The sequence below is a fragment of the Symphalangus syndactylus genome, chromosome 20 (assembly GCF_028878055.3).
Source record: "Symphalangus syndactylus isolate Jambi chromosome 20, NHGRI_mSymSyn1-v2.1_pri, whole genome shotgun sequence".
Taxonomy (NCBI): Eukaryota; Metazoa; Chordata; class Mammalia; order Primates; family Hylobatidae; genus Symphalangus; species Symphalangus syndactylus.
The window spans coordinates 21,591,889-21,615,622 of NC_072442.2; the positions used below are offsets into that span (position 1 = coordinate 21,591,889).

Sequence of the window (23,734 nt, forward strand, 5' to 3'; positions counted from 1 at the left end):
ATTGATAATGGGTATGGGGTTTCTTTCTGAGGTAATAAAAATATTCTAAAATTCAGAATGCTTTGAATGCACTTAATACCGTTGAATTGTACACTTTCTATGGGTGAATTGTATGGAATGAGAATTACATTTCAACAAAGCTATTTTTAAAACTGTATGTGTGATGTGGATTGGGGGAGTGAGCTTTTTCATTAAAAGAGACAAAATAACCAAACGCAACACGTGAATCTTGATTGTATCTTCAATGGGTCTTGAATTTTAAAAGTTAGAAAACTGTAAACATGTTCTGGGGACAATTGGGGAAATTTGAATATGAATGAAAGGCAGGCTGGTAGCAGCCAGAGCCCACACAAGGAGGGCACTGGAGCGGAGGAGAGGAGGACATCCAAGCAGAACGGAAGCCCAGTGGGATAGGAGGACGGGCGCCATTCAAGAGAATTGAGTGTAAGTAAATAACCTGAGGGTAACACGACACAGGTTTCCTACTACTAGAGAAAGGGGGGACCAATATGGAAGGCGGAAAAGCCAGAATGAACCCTGTGGTGTTAGACCGGAATAAGCAGCATCTGTGTAAATTCCTGGTTTGAGATGTAGGCATAAATGTAGATGTAAATATCCTAGCTCTGTCCACTGAGAAGGTCTGGAAGCAGCTACACCCTAGTAGTACTGAGCATACCTACAACTCAGATCTTGGTTCTAAATAGTGTTTCCTGTTCAAATGAACCAAGGTGTGTTAGGGAACTGGCTGATTAAAGGGCTGAGGAAGGAAAAGAAGAAAATGAACCTGAACATCAAGCTGCACAAGAAAGAAAAAAAACTTTCAAAAAATACAGGGAGATGTCAAAAGCACACAAAGTCAGCTGGAAGGGGTTCCCAAATATGGGAAAATTTGAGTTTCAAAATAAACAATATTATCAGACTATAACCTATGGAATAAAATAGAAATCTATGAGTCTACACCAATGGAAATAAATAAAGAGAAAAAAGAGAAAGCTTTTCTGTATTTCAGAAAACCAACTAATAAATGTAGAAAGGATGATGGAATTCAAAAACCACCATTTGGCAAGGATCATTGTAATAATTCAAGCAAGAAAAATCAATGGACGATAAAACCAGAGGGTGAGAGAGTAATAAGAAATGCAATTTTACATAGTCTCAAAGTATCTCCCCAGAAGACGCACCTTCATCAAGTGATAAAAGTTAACACTATCAGTATTAAGACAAATAGATATTGCATGTCTCCAGATAGGCTGCAATGAGAATTCTGCATCAGTTTTGTGAAATTCCAGCCAAAAGATCATATCTGGTGTCTTCAAGAGGAAACATAGAACAAACCAAAATTGAAGATCATTGTGCAAGATGACTGGCCTTGAATTATTAAAAAAAAAATCAAGGACATGAAAATCAAGGTAAAACAGAAACATCGTAAGAGTAAAGACAGAGTAAGGGGAACCTTGACAACTGGGCATGAGGAGTGGTCCTGGATGGACTCCTTTAGCCATGGAGGACCTTAGTGGACCACTGTTGAACTTCTGGGTGAGGGATACACAGGAATTCTTCAAACTAGTTTTGCAACATCTATATGTTTGAAATTGTTTCCAATTCTTTTTTAAAAAAAGAATAAAATTTAGCTATTATCTCCTTTTGGAAAATTTTCAGAGCCTACCATGTGTTACCTCTGGACCTTGGGCAAACTTTGGTTATTTCGTGTAAAGTAATCTTTTATTTACTGTTTAGCTTCCCCACTAAACCATGAGCTCCTTGAATGCCTAAACTGGGTATTTTCCACTTCTCTTGAGCCTAGCACAATGTCTAGAACATAGGGAACATCAGTAAATGTTTGTTAAATCCATGTGCTGGGCAACTCATAACCCTGGAGATTGGCTGGTAGATTCCTGGACACGCTGAGTGTTGGTAAATTCTTGCAGACATTAAACCGAAATACACCTCTCTGCAAACCAGAGAGCATCTGTCTGCCCTGCAGCAATGAGCTATGTGTCCTGCCTGGAACAGTGTTCTGCATCTAAGGGGCACATTGCCTGAAATCATAGGCTCCAAGAAATGGTGTTCTTGCCTCATTGCTCTGGGGGGAACAACGGCCCCTGTTTGTTTAATCTCAGCCCATTGTGGCAGCCTTGACTGCACAGAGCTCACCTGTGATTCATGTGAATGTCACTTGAGCTCCCAGGAGTTTGCAGCCATAATTCAACATTTTGTTAATAGCCACTTAAAATGTCCCTGAAATAGCTAACAGGCCCAGGGGAATGAAGTATTCTGCTAGGAAATCATTCCAAGAAAGCCATCTTGGCCCAAACTTTAGAAGCTTCTATTACTTCCAATGCCTTCTTGCACTCTGTGAAAATACAAATGGGCATCTCTCAGGGACACCAAGGAAAAAGTGGAAACCGAAATTACCTACACATCATAGTGGGCATGCTGGAGACCCTGCCCAATCACTCCTGCTCCAAGAGAGGCCCCTCCTTTGGGAGGCCAAGGCAGGCAGATCACAAGGTCAGGAGATCGAGACCATCCTGGCTAACATGGTGGAACCCCGTCTCTACTAAAAATACAAAAAATTAGCGGGGCGTGGTGGCGGGTGCCTGTAGTCCCAGCTACTCAGGAGGCTGAGGCAGGAGAATGGCATGAACCCGGGAGGCGGAGTTTGCAGTGAGCGGAGATAGTGCCACTGCAGTCTGGCCTGGGTGAAAGAGCAAGACTCCGTCTCAAAAAAAAAAGAGAGGCCCCTCAACTGCTATATCCCGTGAGGACGGGGAAATACAAGGGAACACAGTCCAGAGTATCCCAAGAAAAAAACCCTTGTTCAAAGAACAGAAGGAAAGAGACAGAAAAACATATAGCGCTGGATTAGAAGTCAAAAAGTTTGTGCGTAGGTGGGGATGGCAAGAGAGAGAAGGGTGAGAAAAAATCTCACATAGGTTGAGGCCTACTGTGCTGTGTAGTTTACAAATTATTTAATTCTCCCCAAATCTAATTAAACAACATACTCGGGGTCATCAAAGTTGTATTCAATTGTAGTGTATAATCATTAGGTCACTCAGATAGTATATGAATCAATAAATAGTCTCTCTCCAGAGCTCCAGCTGTTATTCACTGCCACTTGCAAATTTGTCAATTACAGCAAACTTGGGCTGCACATTCAAAATCAAGTCACTGATTCAGAGGCAGAAGTTGAAGCTCTCAATGCTGACCTCTTGCCACCTGCTTCCTGAAACATATCTGTTTGTTACAAAGTTATCATTTCTTCCACCTAGAGTGAGATTTAAAATGGAGAAGTGGAGGTGGAAAGAGCTAGTATAGCAGAATCACATGCACATCTGGATAGGGATACTCATTTCCTCATGTGAGACCCCTGAGCCCACTAGTTGGCAACTTGGAGAGATGTCAAGTGTTACCCTGGCAAGAAGAGACTTCTCCAGGTTCTCTACATTCCTGAAGCAAGTGCTATAGAATGGCTTGGCACTCCAACTACATGTTCCCAAGCACAGAATCAGGGTAAGAGAGAATGAAGAATTAGCGCAGACTGGCAGAGCTGGAAGGTTAGGATTACCATAATTATATGCCCAGCTCTCAGAGACAATGGTACTTGTGATATGCAGACATCATGGTTACAGGATTCTAAGTCCATCTTCCCCTGAAAAGGGAAAGTTTTATTCACAAAGTTGATGCACAGTGTCCTGTCTGTGCTCCCATTGAAACGAGCTTCCCCAAAGATGCATGACATCAGCCTAGAAAGCCACCTGCATATTTATCAAAAGAAAAGGTCTGAACTGGGATATCTCTCAGAACCACAGTCTTTTGACTACATCTGTGCTGCTCATTCTCCTCTAAGTCTGGAAATGTGGCTGGAAGGCCTTGTTCTGGAAAGCTAGAATATTGTCTTGCAGCCCCAAACCCTTCATTTTGCCTTCTGCCACACAGAACTGGGGCTATCTTTACTTCTTCTCTGTTTAGCTGCACAAGGGCAAGGGATGCAGGTAACAGCTAGACGGTTACCTGGAAAGCTGAGCTCAACAGCATCAAGTTGAGGCTTCCTCTCCACTCACCTCTCCTGCTCTCTTTCAGGTCCAGTAGCTGCCAGGCTTCTGCTTCCAAGAGGAGGATACTGATAAACTGAGGGGCCTTGGGCCCTAACTGACTTTTTTGAACTAAGACCTAAAGACTTGTTGATGACTGGCCTGACTTCATTCAGCTCAGCCCTGCACAAAAAAAGCATGACGTCTTTACAGAGAACCCCTAAAGGGAATCAGAAGGCATGAACTCCAATCCCTAGTGGTGCCACTTTCTTACTGAGTGACTCTGTACGAGACACTAAGCTTCTCTGAGCCGTACCTATGTTCAATTGTGAAACAAATATATTGGTACATGCTATGGTTTGAATACATGTAGTATGTCCTCATAAAAACTCACGTTGAAGCTTGGTCCCAAATGTGATGGTGTTGGGAGGTGGTCCCTTTAAGGGGTGATTACATCATTAAGATGAATTAATGTCTTTCTTGCTAGACTGGGTTACTTCTTGTAGGAATGAATTAGTTCCCATGAGAGCAGATTGTTATAAAGCAAGGTTGCCTATTGTGTTTTGCCTTTTTTGCATGCATCTGGTTCCCCTCCCATTTCTCTGCCATGTTTTGATGCAGCACAAGGCTCTGAGCAGATCTTTTCTTTTGATGAATATTCAGGTGGTTTCTGGGCTGATGTCATGCATCTTTGGAAATGCTGGTTTCAATGGGAGTACAGCCAGAACACTGGGTGTCAAACTTGCGAATGAAACTTTGCCTTTTCCGGGGAAGATGGGCTTAGGATCTTACAGTCATGATGTTTGCATATCACAAGCACCATGTCTCTGGGATCTGGGCATATGTCTGTAGTAGGCTTGACTTACCAGAAGCTTCCAGATGTGACTGCTCAGTGTCGAGTTTCCCAGCCTGCAGAACCATAAGTTAACTAAACCTCTTTTTTTTTTCTTTTTATAAATTACCCAGTCTCAGGTATTCTGTTATAGCAACACAAAACAGACTAAGACTAAGACAATACATTTTCCACTTTCAGAGTTATTGTGAGGATCAAATAGCATCTTAGAAAGCATTTAGGATATGAAATCAGATACCTCATTCATATCCTGCTTCCACCAATTACAAGATAACTGACTGTAGGCCAATTCTTCCACTTTTCTAAACCTCAGTTTTTTCCATACAGAAAAAAAGATATGTCAACTATTATATATTTCACTTGGCTGTTGTGAAGACCAAATGAAGTATTCCATGTAAAGTGCATAGAACAGTGCCTGGGATACAGTATGTACTCAGAAAATGTTAGCCATTATTAACAGGTTTTGTAAGCTACACAATGATGAACAAATAAAAGAACTTTTATTTTTGACAAGACCTGCATGTCTATAGTAGCTTATGCTCAACTGTAATAGCCGGAGCTGGGTCCCTGGCTTGATCACAGCCTCATTCCCCATACTTTCTTGGGACTTCCTGATACTACACTGCCAATATAGATTTCCAAAAAATCGTTTTGCTCCTGGATCTCTTGTCACTCTGTTGTATCACCAGCTCATCTTAGTAGTAATAACAGTAACAACAGTAACAAAACAGCTGACGTTCCACATCTGGGATAACACTTAAAGTTTTACTTATATTATTTCACTCAATTGCTGCAAACAATCCTATGAAGTACCAGTATTATTATTATTATTTAATAGATGAGGATATTGAAGTCTGGAGGTGTTAAGTAATTTGTACAAGGTCAGGGAAACCTGGAACCTACACCTGTCTGGCACTAAATTCCATGATTGTACCACGAGGCCAAAATACCTCGTTATGTTATTATCTCAAGTGCCAGAGCTCTTCATTCTTCCAACATTTGCCAAGCTCCCCAAGCTCAGATATCCCTTTGTTGTCTGTTATCAGTGCTCCTGGGCAGGACATTCTTTCTGCCAGATCAGTCTCCTTCCAAACTCCTATAGCTGGGTCTATCTCTAGCCCTACTAAACCTAGAGTTATCTCTAGTCCATAAACCCCTCAGTCTCTGCAGGCCTCCACATGGAGCCAGGCCATGCTCAACCACAACCCAAGATTTGCTCTCTAGGGTTGGCTCCAGCTCCCAGAATTTATAACAAATTCCTCTGGGAACTGCCTCTTGAGGAGCCATCCATACACACTTTAGGAGGCCCAGGTCATTTAACAGCCCCTTCAATCCTTGGCTTCCACCAGCCACCCACTTCCCACACTTTCTCTGGATGAACTGAAATATCCACTCTTTTGTGTCTAGAGTCTCATGTGGCACCATTCTTATTCCTGACTTCTGAAATACTTAGCTTCAAGACTACACAGTATTGGGAAATGGGGTGGTTCTGTAGTCTGGATGTGCTGGATTGCATCTATTATCAGTTGTTTTTTTCCAGTGCTATCTGTCAATGTCCCTCACCTCTGACCCCAACTATCTGTGCAGGAAGGAAATAAATCAAAGACTCTCAGAGTTGGAAGTAACTTTAGAGGTCATTAAACCCAACCCTTTACCTGACATTGATCCACATCTGCAGCATTGCCAATAAGCAATTGTCTGGCCTCAGCCAGAGCTGATGCCAGAGTACAGGGTGCTCTAAACTCCCAGGACAACTCCTTCTAGTCTGCCGATATCCACTTATCTAAACTCTTACCCACACATTGGTGCTAGCTCTGCTCCCTGGCTTCACACAGAGAAAGTCACATTCCTCTTCCCTATGATTGCCTTCAAAGTGTTTTAAAACAGCTCTCATATTGCCCGTGAGTCACCCACTTCGCTTTTCAGGCTAAACTGTCTCAGTTCTTTCATATGCTCCTTGTCACTCATGGTTTCTGTGACATATGAGGAGCATCACCTCTGGTCAGCCATACATCTCTCACTGCCTTCTACTTTATCGATGGGCCCAGGACACTGCCAACATCAAATGCATAGCCTCCTCTTCATGGCTTGAAGCCAGGCTGATGCACATTCAGGAAGAAATGGAAGTGAAGGCTGGTAGAAGGGTAGGAAAGGGAAGTTTTCAGAGAGAACAAACTTAGGAAATGAGAATGCAGGTGCTGATAAAAGTGTGTGCTAGAATGTGAGCAGGTGAGGGTCATGTAACAGGTGGGAGAATGGGTATGGCTCAGCTCTTAGGAGAAGGGAAGCCTTGGGAAGGGCTTTCTTTGGGCAAAAAACTCCAAGGGGGAACAAACCAGCTGTGCTTACAGTAGTGAATCCCAATCAGAGAGACACTCATTTGAGTTATGAAGGCCACCCTTGGGAATTGTTATCAGTCTTGAGTTGAAAACACAGATTTTGAAAATCCCAGGTTTAAAAGATTTTTGAAAAAGGTATTTTTTTCTTTCTAAGCCACACTTAAGTCCACACGCCTAGGCTATTGTCCATGTTACCATATGGATAAAGAAGCTAAAACTAATCAATACACAGGTTGGGTTCCCTATCAGAGCCTGAGATGGCATACCTTCTACAGGTGATTTATTGAGGGAATGTTCTCATAAAAAGCCTAGAAGCGGGAAGGGGAAGGTAGGGCAGGAGAAAAGGTAAGCATGAATGTGGTTTCAGGAGAAGTCCAGCTCAGCCTGATCCCACGGGAAGCACTGAGTGTGAACTGCACCACAATATATTCCATCTTGAGGCGAGATGACTGGCATTTCCTAATCCCGTCAGTGAGTCACTGGCCACTGGCTGCCCCCAGGTGGTGGGGAGGTGAATAACTTCCCAGGTATCTCCAGAAGAGGCAGCACCTGTCAACCAAGGGCCAGGTTCCCCACGAAGGGGACTGATTAAGCTGTTACGTGCTCTACCTACAGGTGCAGTAAAGAGGCTCTGGGCTGACCAACAGTGTCTTCCACAGATACACTTGCTAATTCATGCATGTAAGACCCAGAGTGGATCACTCCCCTCAATTGCTGGACTACTGTGCTGCAAACTCGGAGTCAGACCGATGAGCTTCAGTCAGGCAATATCATGGCTCCTGAACAGGATTTTGAGAGCAAGATTCTGTGCCTCCCTCATCCTGCTGCAGCCTCTCAGTGCATCTAGGTGTTTCTGCTTCCATTGTACATATCTATCAAAATAAAATTGTTATACTTAAACAAAAAAATAAATAGATAAATAGATCTGGTGGCAAATGAGCAGCAACTCCTCCCCACTCACAACGTAAGTTAAAGTTTGAGTTTCAGCAAACAGATGTAGGATCAGAAAACAAATGTTTATTATGTTCTGTTGCATTAGAGCGGTACAGGTTGGCAAGTCCTTAGAAACCACCTAATTCCACCCCTTCATTTTACAGATAAGCAAACTGAGGCCCATTGAGGCTTATTACCTTCCCCAAGGTTGTGCAACTAAATCTGCAGAGGTCATAAATCCAGGCAAATACGTTGCTTCTGTGTTACATGCTTAATTTCTTCTGAGCGTAAATTTCAATGGCTACTGAGGCAATCAATAGAGAATGTATCAAAATCAGGAGAAGATAAGTACTGGGAGATGGAAAGATGCTTCAGCATCCAAAGAATGGCACTTTGGGGAATGTTGTCCTCAAATAAAGCCCAACCTGATAAACTGGCTTTTATCAGAGAATTTCAATTTATCAAATAATAACCGTGTAGTATTTCTGAGTGTTGGAGACAGCTGCTATCCAGTAACCACTAAGCCCAGTCTGTATGGTTTTAAGTCAAATGCATGAGTGAAATATGATATATGGAGTTTCAAACTGGGAGGGCTGATGTAGGCTTGGTCTCAGGTGGTAATAGATCATGCGTCAAATGGCCTTGCTGGTCAAGTTAGATATTTTAACTCAGCTCCATCAAACATAAACATCCTACAAAAAAGAGAAAGCATACAGCAAATTTTCAGGTCTCTCTAGACTCAGGTGGTATCGTTTTAGTCTCATAGAGGGAATGGGGTACGTGGCACTTGGACATATGGGCTGCTCTATGGAGCACCACTTCTAATGGCAAACTTAGTGCTAAATGCTACCAATTCAGTCTTTGGGAGATTTTTTAATGGGATCACATTTCAGCTCTTACAAAAGAAATCAGTAGCAAACAAGGATTCACTTTACCAAAATTTTGTTAAATTCATCTCTTCATTAATGGAAGAACTTTCTATAGAGAGGAAAAGAGAACTACAAGAGAGGAGGAAAGGAACCAACACCCCAGTCAATAAGCTTCCAGGTAGCCTTCTAAGCAGTTCTGGATGTCTAAAATCTTCCAGAGAAAGAGACACAGACATGCAGATTCACCCAACAATCAACTAGGCATTATTTAGGAACTTGTGCAGTAGCTTCAGTTTTTTCTTTGCAAGTAGACGTTGTGGGTCATCAAAATAGTCAGCTGTCAGTCATCGTCTCACCCCTTCATCACATCAGAAAGAATTTTATATACCCCTGAAAGCATGACTTCCAGAGAGCTTACAGCTTAAAGTTCTAAACTGGAAGATCCCAAACAGAGGCAGACATCATGGAAAACTTGCTTAGCTTGACAATGGTTGCCCCTCCAAGGGCATGCCAAATGTTCACAAGACTTCAGAGCATCCTAAGGAATATGAGAAATCATCTATTTTGCATTAGTTGCAATTTAGGCCATTTTGACATAGAACCTAGAGACTTTACAGATAGGGGAGAGTCAGGATCTACATCTGTGTGCTGAGGCTTGCAGTGTGGATGGTCTTGCAAGAAGAACCAGAGTTGACTCAAACCTGGGCCTCATCACGGAGCAGGGTTGGGCCTGTCAGAATGTGTGACTTTGTGTAAAGGAACACATCTCTGGTGCATCTTAGCAAACACTCAAAAAACAGTAGGACCAAGATGGCATCAGATAAACAAGCAGACATGCTATCAATAAAGTGCCATCAAAGGAGAGTAACTGGTGTTCAGTTTTGAGCCTAAAAGGAAGGAATCTCCTAATGACCTCAAGACTACCCAGGGGACTCAAGAAGAGAGCAAGCTAACATTGATTGGATGTGTACTGTGGAGCAGACATGACACCAGATGCACAAAAAGTGAGATCCCAAGCCTAGTAATACACACACATGCACATGATGCATGGCTGAATAGGAGTACTCCCAAAGTGCTAAAATAATATATGTAATTATATCTGGGAAGCGATTAATGGCAATTTTTCTTTTCTTTCTTTTTTTCTTTTTTCTTTTATTTTCTTTCTTTCCTTTTTTTTTTTTTTTTTTTTGTTTTTTTTTTGAGACAGTGTCTCGCTCTGTTGCCCAGGCTGGAGTGCAGTGGTGTGATCATGGCTCATTGCAGCTTCAACCTTCCAGTTTTAAGCTAACCTCACCTCAGCCTCCCAAGTAGCTGGGACTACAGGCATGTGCCACTGCTTCTTGCTCGTTTTTGTATTTTTTGTAGAGACTGGGTTTCACTATATTGCCCAGGTTTCTCCTTTCTTTATTATTTCCCACACTTCCCAAATTTTCTCCAATGAGCATGGGTTAATTCTGTAATCAGAAAGTGTATTATTAAACAATAACAATAATGGGACAAGTCATCCCAATGCCAGGGTGGAATCCTGGCAACCCACAATGCAAAAAGAAGCTGGAAAACAACAATTTCACCATATACCAACTAGACTTACTTTACATTAAAAAAAACTTCAAACTCACTTTACCCACACTCTGAAGAAACAGTTTGACAGCTATGTGCTAAGCAATTCTAGGTGCTGAGAATAGAAGGATGAGTGAAGACATCAGGTCTAATGAGGAGGGGAGAAAAAAGAAATATGCAATTTGTAAAAAGTTAGCAATGCGATATTATCTCACACTTGTTAGAATAGCTGTTGTCAAAAATTCAAAAAATAACAAGCATTGGAAAGGATGTGGAGAAAGGTGAGTCCTTGTACACTGTGGGTGGGAATGTAAACTGGTACAGCCATTAAGGAAAACAGTATGGAGGTTCCTCAAAAAATTAAAAATAGAAGTACCATGTGATCCAGCAATCCCACTACTGGGTATATATCCAAAGGAAATGAAATCAGTATGTCAAAGAGATTCTGCCCTCCCATGTTTATTGCAGCACTAGTCACAAAATCCAAGATATGGAAACAACCTAAATGTCCATTGATAGGTGAATAAATAAAGATTTGTGATATATAAACACAATGGAATACTATTCAGCCTTTAAAAAGGAAGAAAATCCTGTCATTTGTGGCAACATAGATGAACCTGGAGGACATTACGCAAAGTGAAATAAGTCAGGCAGAGAAAGACAAATACTGCATGATCTCACTTGTATGTGGAATCTTAGAAAGTCAAACTCCTAGAAACAGAGAGTAGAATGGTGATTACCGGGGACTGGGGAGTGGCGAGGTGGATAGGTGAGATATGGATCAAAGGACATAAAATTTCAGTTTGAGAGGAGAGATGAGCCCAGGTAATCTATTGTACATCATAGTGCCTACAGTTAATAACAATATATTGAACAATTGAAAATTGCTAAGGGGGTAAATTTTCAGTGTTCTTACCATCCACCCAAGAAAATGGTAAGTATATGAGGTAATATATATGTTAAATAGTTTGATTTAGCCACTTCACAATGTATACATACATCAAAGCAGTGTTCTACATCATAAATATATGTACCTTTTACTAATAAACTTTTTAAAATTAAAAATTATCAGTGTTTAAAAAACTAGGGTATTAAATCATTTCTGAGGTCATTTTTAGCCCAAGCACTTCATGATTCTAATGCAAGAAAAAGAATAATGACTGTTCTAACAGAGGAATAAACCAAAATGCTGTTCAGAAGACAGACAAGAGAGAGAGTAATTTAGATTATGGGAATGGGAAGGGGTTGGGCAATGGTTTCCTGGAGAAGGCTACAGTGATGGTAAAGCTGGATTTTGAAGGATGACTAGGATTTAGATAAATAGACATGGAGAAAGAGGTATAAAAAGTAAAGAGGGTGGCGTGGTGGCTCACGCCTGTAATCTTAGCACTTTGGGAGGCCGAGGCAGGTGGATCACAAGGTCAGGAGTTCGAGACCAGCCTGGCCAATCTGGTGAAACCCCGTCTCTACTAAAAATACAAAAATTAACCGGGCGTGGTGGCAGGCACCTGTAGTCCCAGCTACTCGGGAGGCTGAGGCAGGAGAATTGCTTGAACCTGAGAGGTGGAGGTTGCAGTGAGCCAAGATAGCACCACTGCACTCCAGCCTGGACAACAGAATGAGACTCCATCTCAAGGAAAAAAAAAAAAAAAAGTAAAGAGGTAGAGTAGGAAAGGTCCATGAGCAAAGGGTTCTGGGTTTATTCCAGGAACAGCAAGTAACTATTCAATTAGCAAACCATGCCAGGGTCATGGTATTTCCTGTGGGCAGCCCCCATATTTAGCATGACATATGCACATATGCAGAGTCTGGGTTTAATGAGACTACATTCTTGCACTCAGCTATCACCTCATCTGGAGGGGGTGGGAAATGGGCTGGGAGTTCTACAACGGCAAGGCTCTAGGCTATTTTTATCACACTGCACAATAGGTGCTCTATTTGATTGACAAAGGAATAGCCATGCATAAAGCACTATGACACACTGCCATAAAAGCTGTGTACAGGGTGCATAGGTCACCCGCTCCTGGCGGGGGGAGGGGGGCTGGCACAGGACAAGTGAGCTTCCTAGAATTGAGTTTGGGAGCATGAGATTCAATGTGGAAGCCAAGATGATGGGAAAGGAGAGGACGTTTGAGCGGCAGAATTAATATGAAGAGCACAGAGAAAAGTGAAAGCTTAACATATAATGAGAATTGAGAATACCACCAACACAGCAGTTGCCTGTGCTCCAAAGCTGTTGGTGAAGTTATAGTATGGAATAGTGAGCAAACCACTGGACTGAGAGTCGAGTGAGCTCCTGCGGGACACTAAGCAAAGCAAGAGGCCTACCCGGCTCTAGGCACCTGCCACATATTAGGCCTTCACATACTTTATGTCACTGAGTCAGCACAATAGCTCTAAGTGGTAGGTATTATTGTTCCTAATTTAGAGATGAGACAATCGAGGTTAAGAAACTTGTCCGAAAATATACAGCAAATTGGTGGCAGAGTTGGAATTCCAACTCAGATTTCTCCCTAAAACTCACATTCTTCACCTACATGTTCCTAGTATAATAATAATAATTTTTTTTTAAAAAGATAGACTAGGTTAGCTGCAGACCCATTTGGCCTTGTGCAAGAATTCCAAAGATGTGATCTTCCTAAACCTTCACCTCCACCATCTCTATGGTGTTAGGTGATGTCAGTTAACAAGATCTACACAGTGCCTCTAACAGGATCTCATAGTGGAGAGACCTTTCTTTTGTTAAGGAAAGAAAGAAATATATTTCCTAAGAAATCTCAAATTTAAAATACAAATACATACAACTATGAAAGTAGGTTAAGTATGAAACTGAAATGTCATTTGTATTTCTGTACTTGGAGTCAGATGAACCCTAACATGATGAGCAGAGAAAAAACATAAAACAGTCATGTCCTGGTCACAAGCAGTGGGGCCACTACCTGTCAGCAAGAGTTAACTATCGAATCCAACTGTGACCTCCATTCTAAGAAACCCCATCTCAGTCAGGTTGGACTTAAACCCGCTGCTCCAAACAGAGAAAGCAGCAGCCACCTCTCCCTCCCTGGTTTCATCTTTTGTAGCTTTACTCATCAGGTCTGACTCCTGCAAACAGGGCAGTTAGGCTGAACAATAGCCCGACTACTAATACGGAAACCAACCCCACCTTCCATCTTTGTAGCTGGCACAGTGTACACATATATTGCCTCCCAACATCCCTGTGGATTAGTAAGTCAGATATTGCTATCTCATGTTAAATGACCAAGTCGAGGACTAGAGATGACGCAAGATACAACCAGGGAATAAGAAAGACAATGTTGTAGCTGGGCTTCAAACCTGTGTCTTTCTACTCTTAATCTTGAACTCACATTATCCACATCATGGCCAGAGACACAATCCCTCCTCCTTGCTTCCACTCTAGGTCAATGAGGCAACCTCCCTAAGTAGACAATCTGGAATCAAAGCTGTCTTCTGCTTTTCCAGGAGGGAAAAAACGTGTGCTTATCTGAAATCAGATTGTCCCAGGTGAGGGCTAAGAGTGTACTTGCATGAGCATGAAGCACACCTGTTTACATTGTAGTCAGCATTCCACACCTGGCTTCCCTGGGACTTTTACCCTCCGCAGACAGCCTTGTCTCACTCTGCTAGAATCATGGCTCATTCACTAATTAAAGGGTATTACGCACTTCATTGCACATCAGCTAAGAACTTGGAATAAGAAAGCTTATGCTAGAGCATTAGCACTGGAGATGCCACTAGGTATGCTTCATAGAAAAAGAAATACAGAGAAAAGCCATCCCCTTGTGACATCCCTTCCCCCATACTTAACTTCTCTAATAAGTCAGCCACTGCACTTAGAGAAAGAAGTCACCTAGCATGGTACAACCCCAGATAGAGCCTCATAAATAAGCCAACTGGAGAGGGATGTGCAGCAGAGAAAATGAACAAGAGAAGGCGGATCAAGTGGCTTCTCCAACAGCCACCTGTCCAGGCTCTCTGCTCTCTTCTGGTAGGGCAGCCCAATAAGGATACTTATATCCCAGGCCAAAAAAAGACAGGGAGACAAAGGAAGAATCGGGAGGAGTACTCCTCACTACAAGGTCTTGAGCAAACTCAGCATCATGTTCCCTCTAGTAAAGGCTCATCACTGCTGCCCACTGTGCCCAGCTGGGGGCAGAGACCAGCCTCCCTGCTGGAGCCTCCTTGGGCTGTCCTGGAGTAGATGCTTTTTCTGACACTCCTGAACAATTTGAACAGCAGCACTGAGGCTCACCCCCTTTTCAATGATGGGGAAAGTCACACATAGAGGGCCAGCCCGAGGAATGGACACTCAAACAGACAACTCTTGAACTTGGTGAGGACAGCAGATAATGACATGCCACTGACAGAGTATTAAATCTTATCCACGGGCAATTTCACTATTTGGGAAACATTACAAAGAGGTCGAAAGCTCAGGTGAACTTTAAGGCCTGATCTTAAAGACCTCTTGGGATCTTAGCAAGTAAAATGATGGCCCAAGTATAAAATAATAGCCTGGGGTCAAAAAACATTTACTTCTAAGTGGAACTTAGACATGGATTCAGAAGAAGCCACCAGTTGGACATGCAGTCAGGAGGAAGCTAGAGAACTCAACCCAGAGTCTTCTACTTATTACAGTTTCTCTTTGGGTCACCCTCTGTGTCGTCTGTGTGTTCCATGTGTGTTCAGGCAGACAGAGGAATAGCTGAGTGCATTTCCAAGCTGCACGGTGCAGTGGTGAAACTGAGCGTTGCCAGGCGCTAGAAAGAACGAGGTGGAATATAGTGATGGCTTCAGCCTCCAAGAATAAGGCATTTTCTCTATCTCTTCTCAAGCCACCTAAGACATCATTTGTGCATGACATGTTTTAGGATCCTGTTTGCTCCATCTAGAAGAGCTTCCAATATTACTGGTCCCTTCCCCCAGCTCAGACTGGCTTCCTCTTTAGCATACACTACTGCCGATTTTGCTGTGCTCTTCCTCACAAGACTTAAAAGGGATAATACAAAACAGCTCCTCCAAGAAGCAGAGTTCTAGCACACAGACTGCGAGAGGCAATGCTCCCGGCACTCTGGGCTTTTTCAGAATCAGAGATAGCCAACAGCAATCACAGAGGCTACAGGCAGAGACTGGTTATCGCATTAAAAGAACCTCAGAGCAAGAGGCTGGTGAATCCAAGAGGGGGTGGGGAATGGATGCAGCACAGGAAAGGTAAGAAATGTCTTCATTAGGCAGAGGACCCTAGACAAGTGCTGGTGTCACAGGTCAGCCACTTCCCAACTGCTATACCTGCTATTCCCAACTTGCAACTGCATTTTGGCTCAACGTTCTGAGACTCAAAAGCTCCAATCCTCCCTAAGGCAGCTATGGGGGAAGCAGCCACACTGGACTTCTGGAGGGTCCCACAGCACCTGATTCCCAGACTTGCCTGGCAGCAAACAGTAGTCAGCAGCTGCTGTCTGACCTATTATGCCAAGTTATGCCTAGCAGCCCACTAACTGGAGAGAGAACCCTGGCAGCAACAGCGCTCCTCTCGTCCTTTCCTCTCTGTCCCTCCAGTAAGCCCCATCCTGAACCTAAGCCACATCCCCCTCCGCTTTTCCTCTTTACTCAGCTCCACACTCCTCCCCCAGGCTTTCCATTCCCACAGCTGTTCGCCCCCTCCCTGCACCCCTCCTCCTGCATCCACGTCGTTAAGTGATTATACATAGAGAAAACCAAGCCTTTGAGTTTCAAGCCAAAGCTCCCAGACAAGGCAGCCGGGACTGATTCACCCTCACAGGCATCTTCCTGACCGCCTTGCACACGTGCCTCCACCCAGACTCTCCTCTCTGCCCAAGCACTCTGAACATCTCTTGGCTTCAACCTGCCAACAGATCAGATGGAGCCCTGTGGTCCCCGGCCTCTTCTCTCCCCACACGGAGCTTAGAATTCACACAAGGAAAGGAAGCAAGGAGACTTCCACACCTCTGCAGCATCACCTGCTCCAGCAAGCTCCCAAAGCCACCAGAGCCAGGCAGACTGCCTGGGCCCCACACCCTCTTCTCTGACGGCTTTAGCTCCAGCCCAGCCCACAGGATGCAGTGCCTGATGCCACTTCCGAGCAGAGAGAGACACACACGCACACACACACACACACAGAGAATGCCACCTCGTCAATGACAAGCTGTTCCAATCACACAGCTCGGACACCAAGCGCACCGGACAACGGACAGCCCAGGCCTCCTCCCTCTGACTGGGAGGAAGCCAACTCAGCACGTCTGGGGAAGTGATCCCCCACCGCAAGCCCCCCACTCACCCTCCATATTTGATCTGACAGCAGTGCTCTATCCTGGCCGGTAGCCTTCCCTGCAACCAGCTCCCACAACTCTGACCAACTACCCTCGTGGCCTTCAGGTGAGGCACTGCTCTCTCTCCTGTCCCAAAGCACAAGGAAACCCCAAACCAAGCAGGAGACCACCGGCGCACCACTTCTCCAGAGGACCAGACAGAGTGAGCTGAAAACCAAGTACTCACTGTGGTGAAGTCTTGGTGGCCACACTCCTGCCCTTTGAACTTGCAGTAGAGCATCATATCCTTCAGGTCATGGCCCACACGGTGCAGGAACTCCAGCATGCTGAACTGCTTGGGTTTGTAATGCTTGAAGTTGGCCTTCTGCCGCAGGGCCTCCAGCACGGAGGGGTCAGCCAGATGGGGGTCCGGGATCTGCAGGTTGACATCCAGCAGGGCCAGCAGCTCCCCGGCATGGTACAGGTCATTGGTGGTGAGCCTGGAGAACCGGAAGCCATTGAGGTTGCAGAGGGTCACAGCTGGGAAGACCAGGCTTTGAGCCACCACTTCGTCCACCTTGGTGACGTGCTGGTAGGAGAAGTAGTAGGACACCCTCTCAGAGCTCTCCACCAGCAGCAGGCCCAGAGAGCCCACGAAGGCCACTGCCCACAGCACACGCCGGATGGTCAGCGGCCCATACACGAAGATGTGGCGGATGCCATGGAGGGTGGAGGTGTTGGCGAAGATCTGGATGCTAGAAGGTTGCAGGCTGCCCTCACTGGGGCTCTCCTTGAGGTCCATCGGGACCCTGTGCAGTTCCGCAACTGGCTTCAGGTTGCTCGAATTTCAAAGAAGAGTTCCCAGTCCTCGGGCTCTGCTTAAACCTTGACGTTCAGGGGAGAGAACGCAAGGCAAGCATCGGGCCAGACGCTGTGAGTTTATCCTGAGAGCCTAGCCGCACGCTGACAGGGGTGAGTGTTTATATAAAACCCATTCAAACTCTAGCTCCTGATTTTTTCCAGGCGATAAGGAGGGCTGGTTTTATTTAGGGAGACACCAAGGTGATGTGGAAGAGATGTGGGTGGGAAAGGAGAGCTTAGCCAATGGAAATAAAGTCCTCCCCCCTACACACGCCACTAGAGACAAGATTAAAAGCGAGAGCGAGGGAGAAAATGCTTAAAACAAGTCGCTGAGCAGCTCGGAGCCTATTAACCAGCGCATAATGCCCCATGCTAACCGTCCTGGGGGATGTCAGGGCGGCCACGCTGATGCACTGCGGTCGGGCGCAGCGGCACAGCCTTCAGAGCCGCCGCCGCTCGGTTCCTTTTCCCATGATGTTTTGGACTCCGGATGCCGTTTCTCGCCGCCGGCCTCCGTCCCTCCTCTCCTCCTCCTCCAGGCCCCCTTTTGTGGGCAGATTTCCAAATGCCAGCGGCCGCTGCTAGCACCGGGGAGAAGAGGCAGCGCGCGGCGCGGAGAGGCGAGGACCGGTATCTGGAGACTGGGGACGGAAGCGGGGGGGCGGGGGTGCTCAGACCGGGATCCATTCTCCCCCCCCCCCCCCCCGCCTCCTGGGAAAAAAGGGACAACCCCCAGGTCACAAAGCCTGCCTGCTTCCCCCGCCCTAGCTCCCTGTCCCTGCTAGGCTGCTCTGGGGGGAAGGGAAGGGCGGGGGAGAAGGGCTGGTGGGGGCTGGGGACTTTCTGTAAGTTTTCTTGTTAGCCTTTTTTGAAGGGAGCTAGTGGGGGCTTCTTCGAGGGTTGACATGACACCGTGCCCCCCAGGTGGCAGGAAGACAGTGCTAAACTGCTAGGAGCCAGGTGTGAGGTTGGAAGCGGCATTCCTTTGCATCAATGTCAGGGATCCCAGGTTAGACCCAGCCTGGGATCTCCAGAGGGGAGAATGCTAAAAATGCAGAAGGAAGGGGGCGATCCAAACCCACAGTGCCTCTGATGCAGACAGCGAGGGGGCATTCTAGGAGAGCAGCCAGGAGCCCCTCCTGAGACAGAAAAGCCAAGTTGCCCCTGGAGCCTCAGAGAAGGAGCAACAAGTAGTCCCCTCCCCCACCCCCACATAGCTGTCGGGAGAGTCTGTATTTGAAAGAGAAAGACAACTGGGACTCCAGGTAGGACTGGCTGCATACCATTCCATTTGGGCAGTGTGTGTGTGTGTGTGTGTGTGTGTGTGTGTGTGTGTGTGTGTGTGTATTCTGATCCTGGATTTGTCAGATGGAAGTACAGCTGGAACTATAGGTGGGAGCAAAGAATTAGCCTTTCCGCTGCCTACCTCTTTTTTCCTGAAACTCCACTGGCAGTCAGCTCCTGCTAGCAGGTGAGTGTGGCTCGCCCCTTTGCCCCATGCCAGAGCTCAAATGGCTAGAACCTACTGAATCAATGGTGCTAAATCCCCATCAGGAGGAAGGGAACAGAAAGTCTGAGTAGCCATCCCAAGCCACACTGCCAAGCTGGGGCAGAGCCACATGGACTCACCTTGATGAGCCAAGCTCTCATCTTCAGGGCTTTCCAGGCTTAAATCATACTCCTTGGACGATGTTGGAGAAGAAGGCAGCTGACGGCACGTCCCTCTAGGTTTAGCTCTACTCTGAAATACGTTTTCATCCCATCTGGACCCCTGCTAAAATAGGTCCACGGACAAAAACATCCAGGTGCCCTCTGAAGCAACTTGTAGCATTAAATCAGTGGTTTATTGATCCTGGGAGCTCAGAGAACAGAAGCATCACAAGCAAGCACAATGAATGGCAGTGACTGATAAACTTCACATATTTGTTAACCAAGAGGTCCTAGACTCCTAGTATAGGACACAGGTTTTTAAAGCAGGAGGACCAAAATTAACAAAGGTCTACCATGTGTCAGGACCTGTGTGAGGGTGTCATATCATCTTACTTATCCCTCTTAACTATCTTGACAGGTACATGTTCTTGTTATTATCCCTATTGTACAGGTGAGGAAGCTGGGGCTCACAAAAGTAAAGTGCTGTGTCCAAGTTACAGTTAGTGGTGTCAGAGGTGGGACTTGAACTCAGGCATATTTGTCTCCAAAATGCAAGTTGTTAAAGCAGATCTGGAACACTTCTTCCCAAATTTAGGAAGGGAGCAATCCTTTCTATGCCTTGTCCCTGATTACACACACGCACACACACACACAAGCACACTCACATACACACACACATCAGCTCCTCACTTGTATTAAACAGCTCTATGCCTTTTTCTCTACCACACCACATCTCTGTTGTCCTCCCCACCCCCTCCCAGGTCCAGGTCCTCTCCTACAGGAAGACTTCCTGGATTAATCTGCTAATCTTCAGCTCATCCACCTGTTTAATAGGTATGTTGGCCTCTAACTCTGTACCAGGCACTGTGTGGTTTTGGGGAAACAAAATTAAATGAGATACATGTCCTGCCTTTGATAACTCAAGGATCAGCGGGGGAGGAGGCAGAGAGATAGGTACACACACAAGTCCCTGCTCCACGGTGTGGATAGCGAGAAAAGCAACATGGCTCATGGGTTCCTGGTATTAGCACTGCCCAGCTGGAAATCGTGTTGCTCCATATCTGTTCATGTTCCTTCCACCTCCAGCCCTCTCCCAGGCTGCGTTCCGCCCTCCTCCCCACCAGCCCAGATCTGTTTTCCCCACGAAGCCTCTTCTTTTCACAGGATCGTATTTTCTCTCAGTTCACGTCCCAGACATGTTTTCTCATGTGTGCAGAGATGGGTCTCGGAGTTGTTCTAATTGCTCCTTTCCCATTTAGACTCTTGGACTGCTTACCTCTACCCTTCCCCATTTGTTTGTTTTGAGGATTACAAACATAACATGGTGCTCTGTGACCTTGGGGGAAGTGACTGGACTTCTCTGAACTTCAGTTTCCCCACCTCCAAAACGATGGAGCTTAGAATGCCTGCCTCATAGAACTTTTGTGCAAATGAAATGAGATAGAGATTCTAAAGTGTCTAGTACAATTTAGACACTTAGCAATTGACACTTTCTCTTGATGACTACGAAGAGAACATTCGTTTTTGATGTTGACACTCTCTTACAGGTGATTGGAGAACCATTTATAGCTCTAGAAGACATCATTTGCCCAGAGCAGTGTTTACCTGTTAGTGTCACCATCCCTTCCCATAGACCAGGGTCAAATGCACTCCTCACACTGTTCTGCTTGCTGTCCATGGCCTTACGGTCTTCTCAAGGTCTTTTGAAGAAGCTCTTGACTAAAGCTTCCCAAGAGGGTGAGGCAATTTAGGGTGGGAGTGGGGGACTAGAAGAGAATATGTCTAATGGTGGATTTCACAGCCGAGCACTTGGCTCTGTGCTTGACATTTGGTGGACGTTATCAGCAACTCTGAGAGGAGGGTACTGCCAAGCCCATTTTACAGATGAGAAAGCTGAGTACAGAGAAAAGAGCTAACTTGCCCGAGGTGCCTCAGCTGAAAAGTGGCAGAGGACTTGAACAGGAACTGAATTATAGAATATTCTTTAAGAAATACTGCTATAACATTTTCTAGCACATGTAGCAATTCAACTTGATGGCTAATAAAATGTTTCTACATATCTCTTCTTAAAAACCCTCTTTAATTGATAATACTCATTCGCAATTAGCAGTATGGTTTACATAAAGGCATCAGATATTCTAAGATTCTTAAAAATGCTTTTGTGTTATTCAGTTGGTTAAACATGCCCCTCTTCAATCAGGTTTACAATACCTATTTGTTTGGCACTAGTGGTAACAGAGATTGGTTTTAGAGTGGGTCAATGTGGCCCAGATTTGTAAGCATTGACCTAATTGTGTATAAGTATGGTCTTTTTGGTGAAGTGTATGACAAAACATTAAAGAATTTTTCAGACAAACTCATTTGCAAATCAGGCAATTTAACCCCCTATTAGACCACATGTCCATATTTCTACTGTGGCAAATTTATTTACTTATGAATAAATAAATGAAGTCAGGAATTAATTTACTTTCTATGACCCTGAAATTGCTACTCTGAGATGCAAGGAAGGGGACACTCTTCTAACCCTGGGGAACCTAAGGCCAGTCCTGAGCCTGGTTTCTGGGGAGGGTCAAAAGCTCAGGGTGCAGCCTCCTGCCTCCGCAAAGAGTAACAGGCAGGAGAGTTAAGGAAACTGAGATCTACAATCAGCTCAGCTCGAATGCTAATTTGCTACTTAACATGTGCTAGGTACATGCCATGGCCACCACCTGCTAATTAGGGGGGAAAAAGCATTCTTTTCTAATAAACAGATGACATTATAATTTGAAACTCGGTGACCTCAAAATACAACTTTTCCCTCTGGTTTGTCATTCCCATAAAGAAGAGTTAAAGATGAACTATTGTAAAACCAAAGCGTCTCTTTGCTGTTGGTTGGTTTATAAATAAACACCTCACACAACACCTATTCCCATTTAGTTACCTGGTGAACACTTAGCAAGTAATTTGTCATGACAGGTATACCAGGGAAGGGTGTGAAGCAAAGCCAGGCATTTAATGGGTAGTTTACCGAGATTTTGTCTATAGCGGGTTTTCTTTTTTCTTTCCAGGCAAAACCTACAGAACCAGTCCACACTGAGTGGACCTCTGGGGCTCCCAGCTGCCAACTGACCTGAACCCCAGAGTGAACTTGTGTTGCTTTGTGGCTTCAGGAAACCTTGTAACATCTTTGTGCTGTTTTTTCATTTGTGCTCAATCATTCCTGAGGCCTCCTCCTCCTGCTGCAATTTGACAAGCCTTGACCAAATCATAAACGCCCAGTTAATGGGATAAAAATGAGTTGGAATCTGGGATTCTGGTCATTAACCCCATGTCACCATCTGCTCCAGCAGTTTGATGGCAGGGCTAGGTGAATTCTAATCACCCAACACTTGTTAAACTGCTGATTCCTGCTTCCCCACCTCTGCTGACTCAGCATCACTGGGGCGGGGCCTGCAAAGCCTCTCTCCTTGACGGGGTTATTGAGGGCAGCTCTAGGAACCCACCCAGGACCAGACCTGATGAGGAGTCCCTCCCATGCATCAGGCATACAGGGTTGGTTTGTGGAGTTTCATACTTGCATTTTCCTCTGCCTGGAGAGTTCCTTGCAGCTGGCTTCTTCTGTGTCACGGCCCCACAGAGGTCTTGGCTGGTTTCCCTATCTCCACCCTCCACCATGCTTACTATGCCATTACAAGTTTCCTTTTCTACCCAGTACTAATCATTTTCTGCAATTCATCTCATTTCCTTGTGAACCATCTGTTGGTCCTACCAGAATGTAAGTCTCCACCTGCAGGCAAAGACCCTGCCTGGCTTGTTAGAAGCCATATCCCCAGGATTGAAGCATATGAGAGATGCTCAGAAATACAAGAATTAATGAATAAATGAACACATGAGTGAATTATTGAGCTCTGATGCTGAGGCTCCCTCTTTGAGATGAAAGAATGGGGAATCTTCTTCTAATCCTGGGGAACCTGGGGCCTGCCCTGAGCCTGGTTCCTGGGGCAGGTGAGAGGCACCTCCTACCTCTCAACCCTGTCTATTGTTACCCCCAGCACCCAGGGAAGACCTTACTGGCTCCTGAGTCAGTGCAGGGGGCAAGAGGAATCTGTGCACCCAGAGAATCTTGGCTGAGTTGCCTGATTTAAAAAAATCCTGACTTAAGGTGCTATTGACCAAGTACTCCTTAGCTTCATTGTCTACAAAACCACAAGTGCAGGTGAAAGTTGAGGTTAGGTATGAAATGAATACTGTTTAGCTACCCTATTTAAAAATTGTTTTCATTTGTTTGTTTGTTTGTTGAGACAGGGTCTCACACTGTCACTCAGGCTGGAGTGCAGTGACGTGGTCATAGCTCACTGTGGTCTCAAACTTC

General features: G+C 45.1%; 1 protein-coding gene and 1 long non-coding RNA gene across 3 annotated transcripts in view; one reads left to right on the forward strand and one right to left on the reverse strand.

Annotated features, from left to right (window-relative positions):
• ASIC2 (acid sensing ion channel subunit 2) overlaps positions 1–18,135 on the reverse strand; it is a 1,112,670-nt gene extending 1,094,535 nt beyond the window's left edge. Inside the window, exon 1 of one of the 2 annotated variants that reach the window (XM_055257284.2) lies at positions 17,120–18,135. In XM_055257284.2, the coding sequence (XP_055113259.1) occupies positions 17,120–17,674 (555 nt within the window). In that variant the 5' untranslated portion in view covers positions 17,675–18,135. The remainder of the gene's footprint in view (positions 1–17,119) is intronic. The other variant, XM_055257283.2, reaches the window with a different exon arrangement.
• On the forward strand, positions 16,741–23,267 carry LOC134735197 (uncharacterized). Its single transcript, XR_010118024.1, has 3 exons — positions 16,741–17,844; positions 20,145–20,217; positions 22,431–23,267. It is a non-coding gene; the product is annotated as an uncharacterized lncRNA (long non-coding RNA).
• Positions 23,268–23,734: the final 467 nt, after the last annotated feature.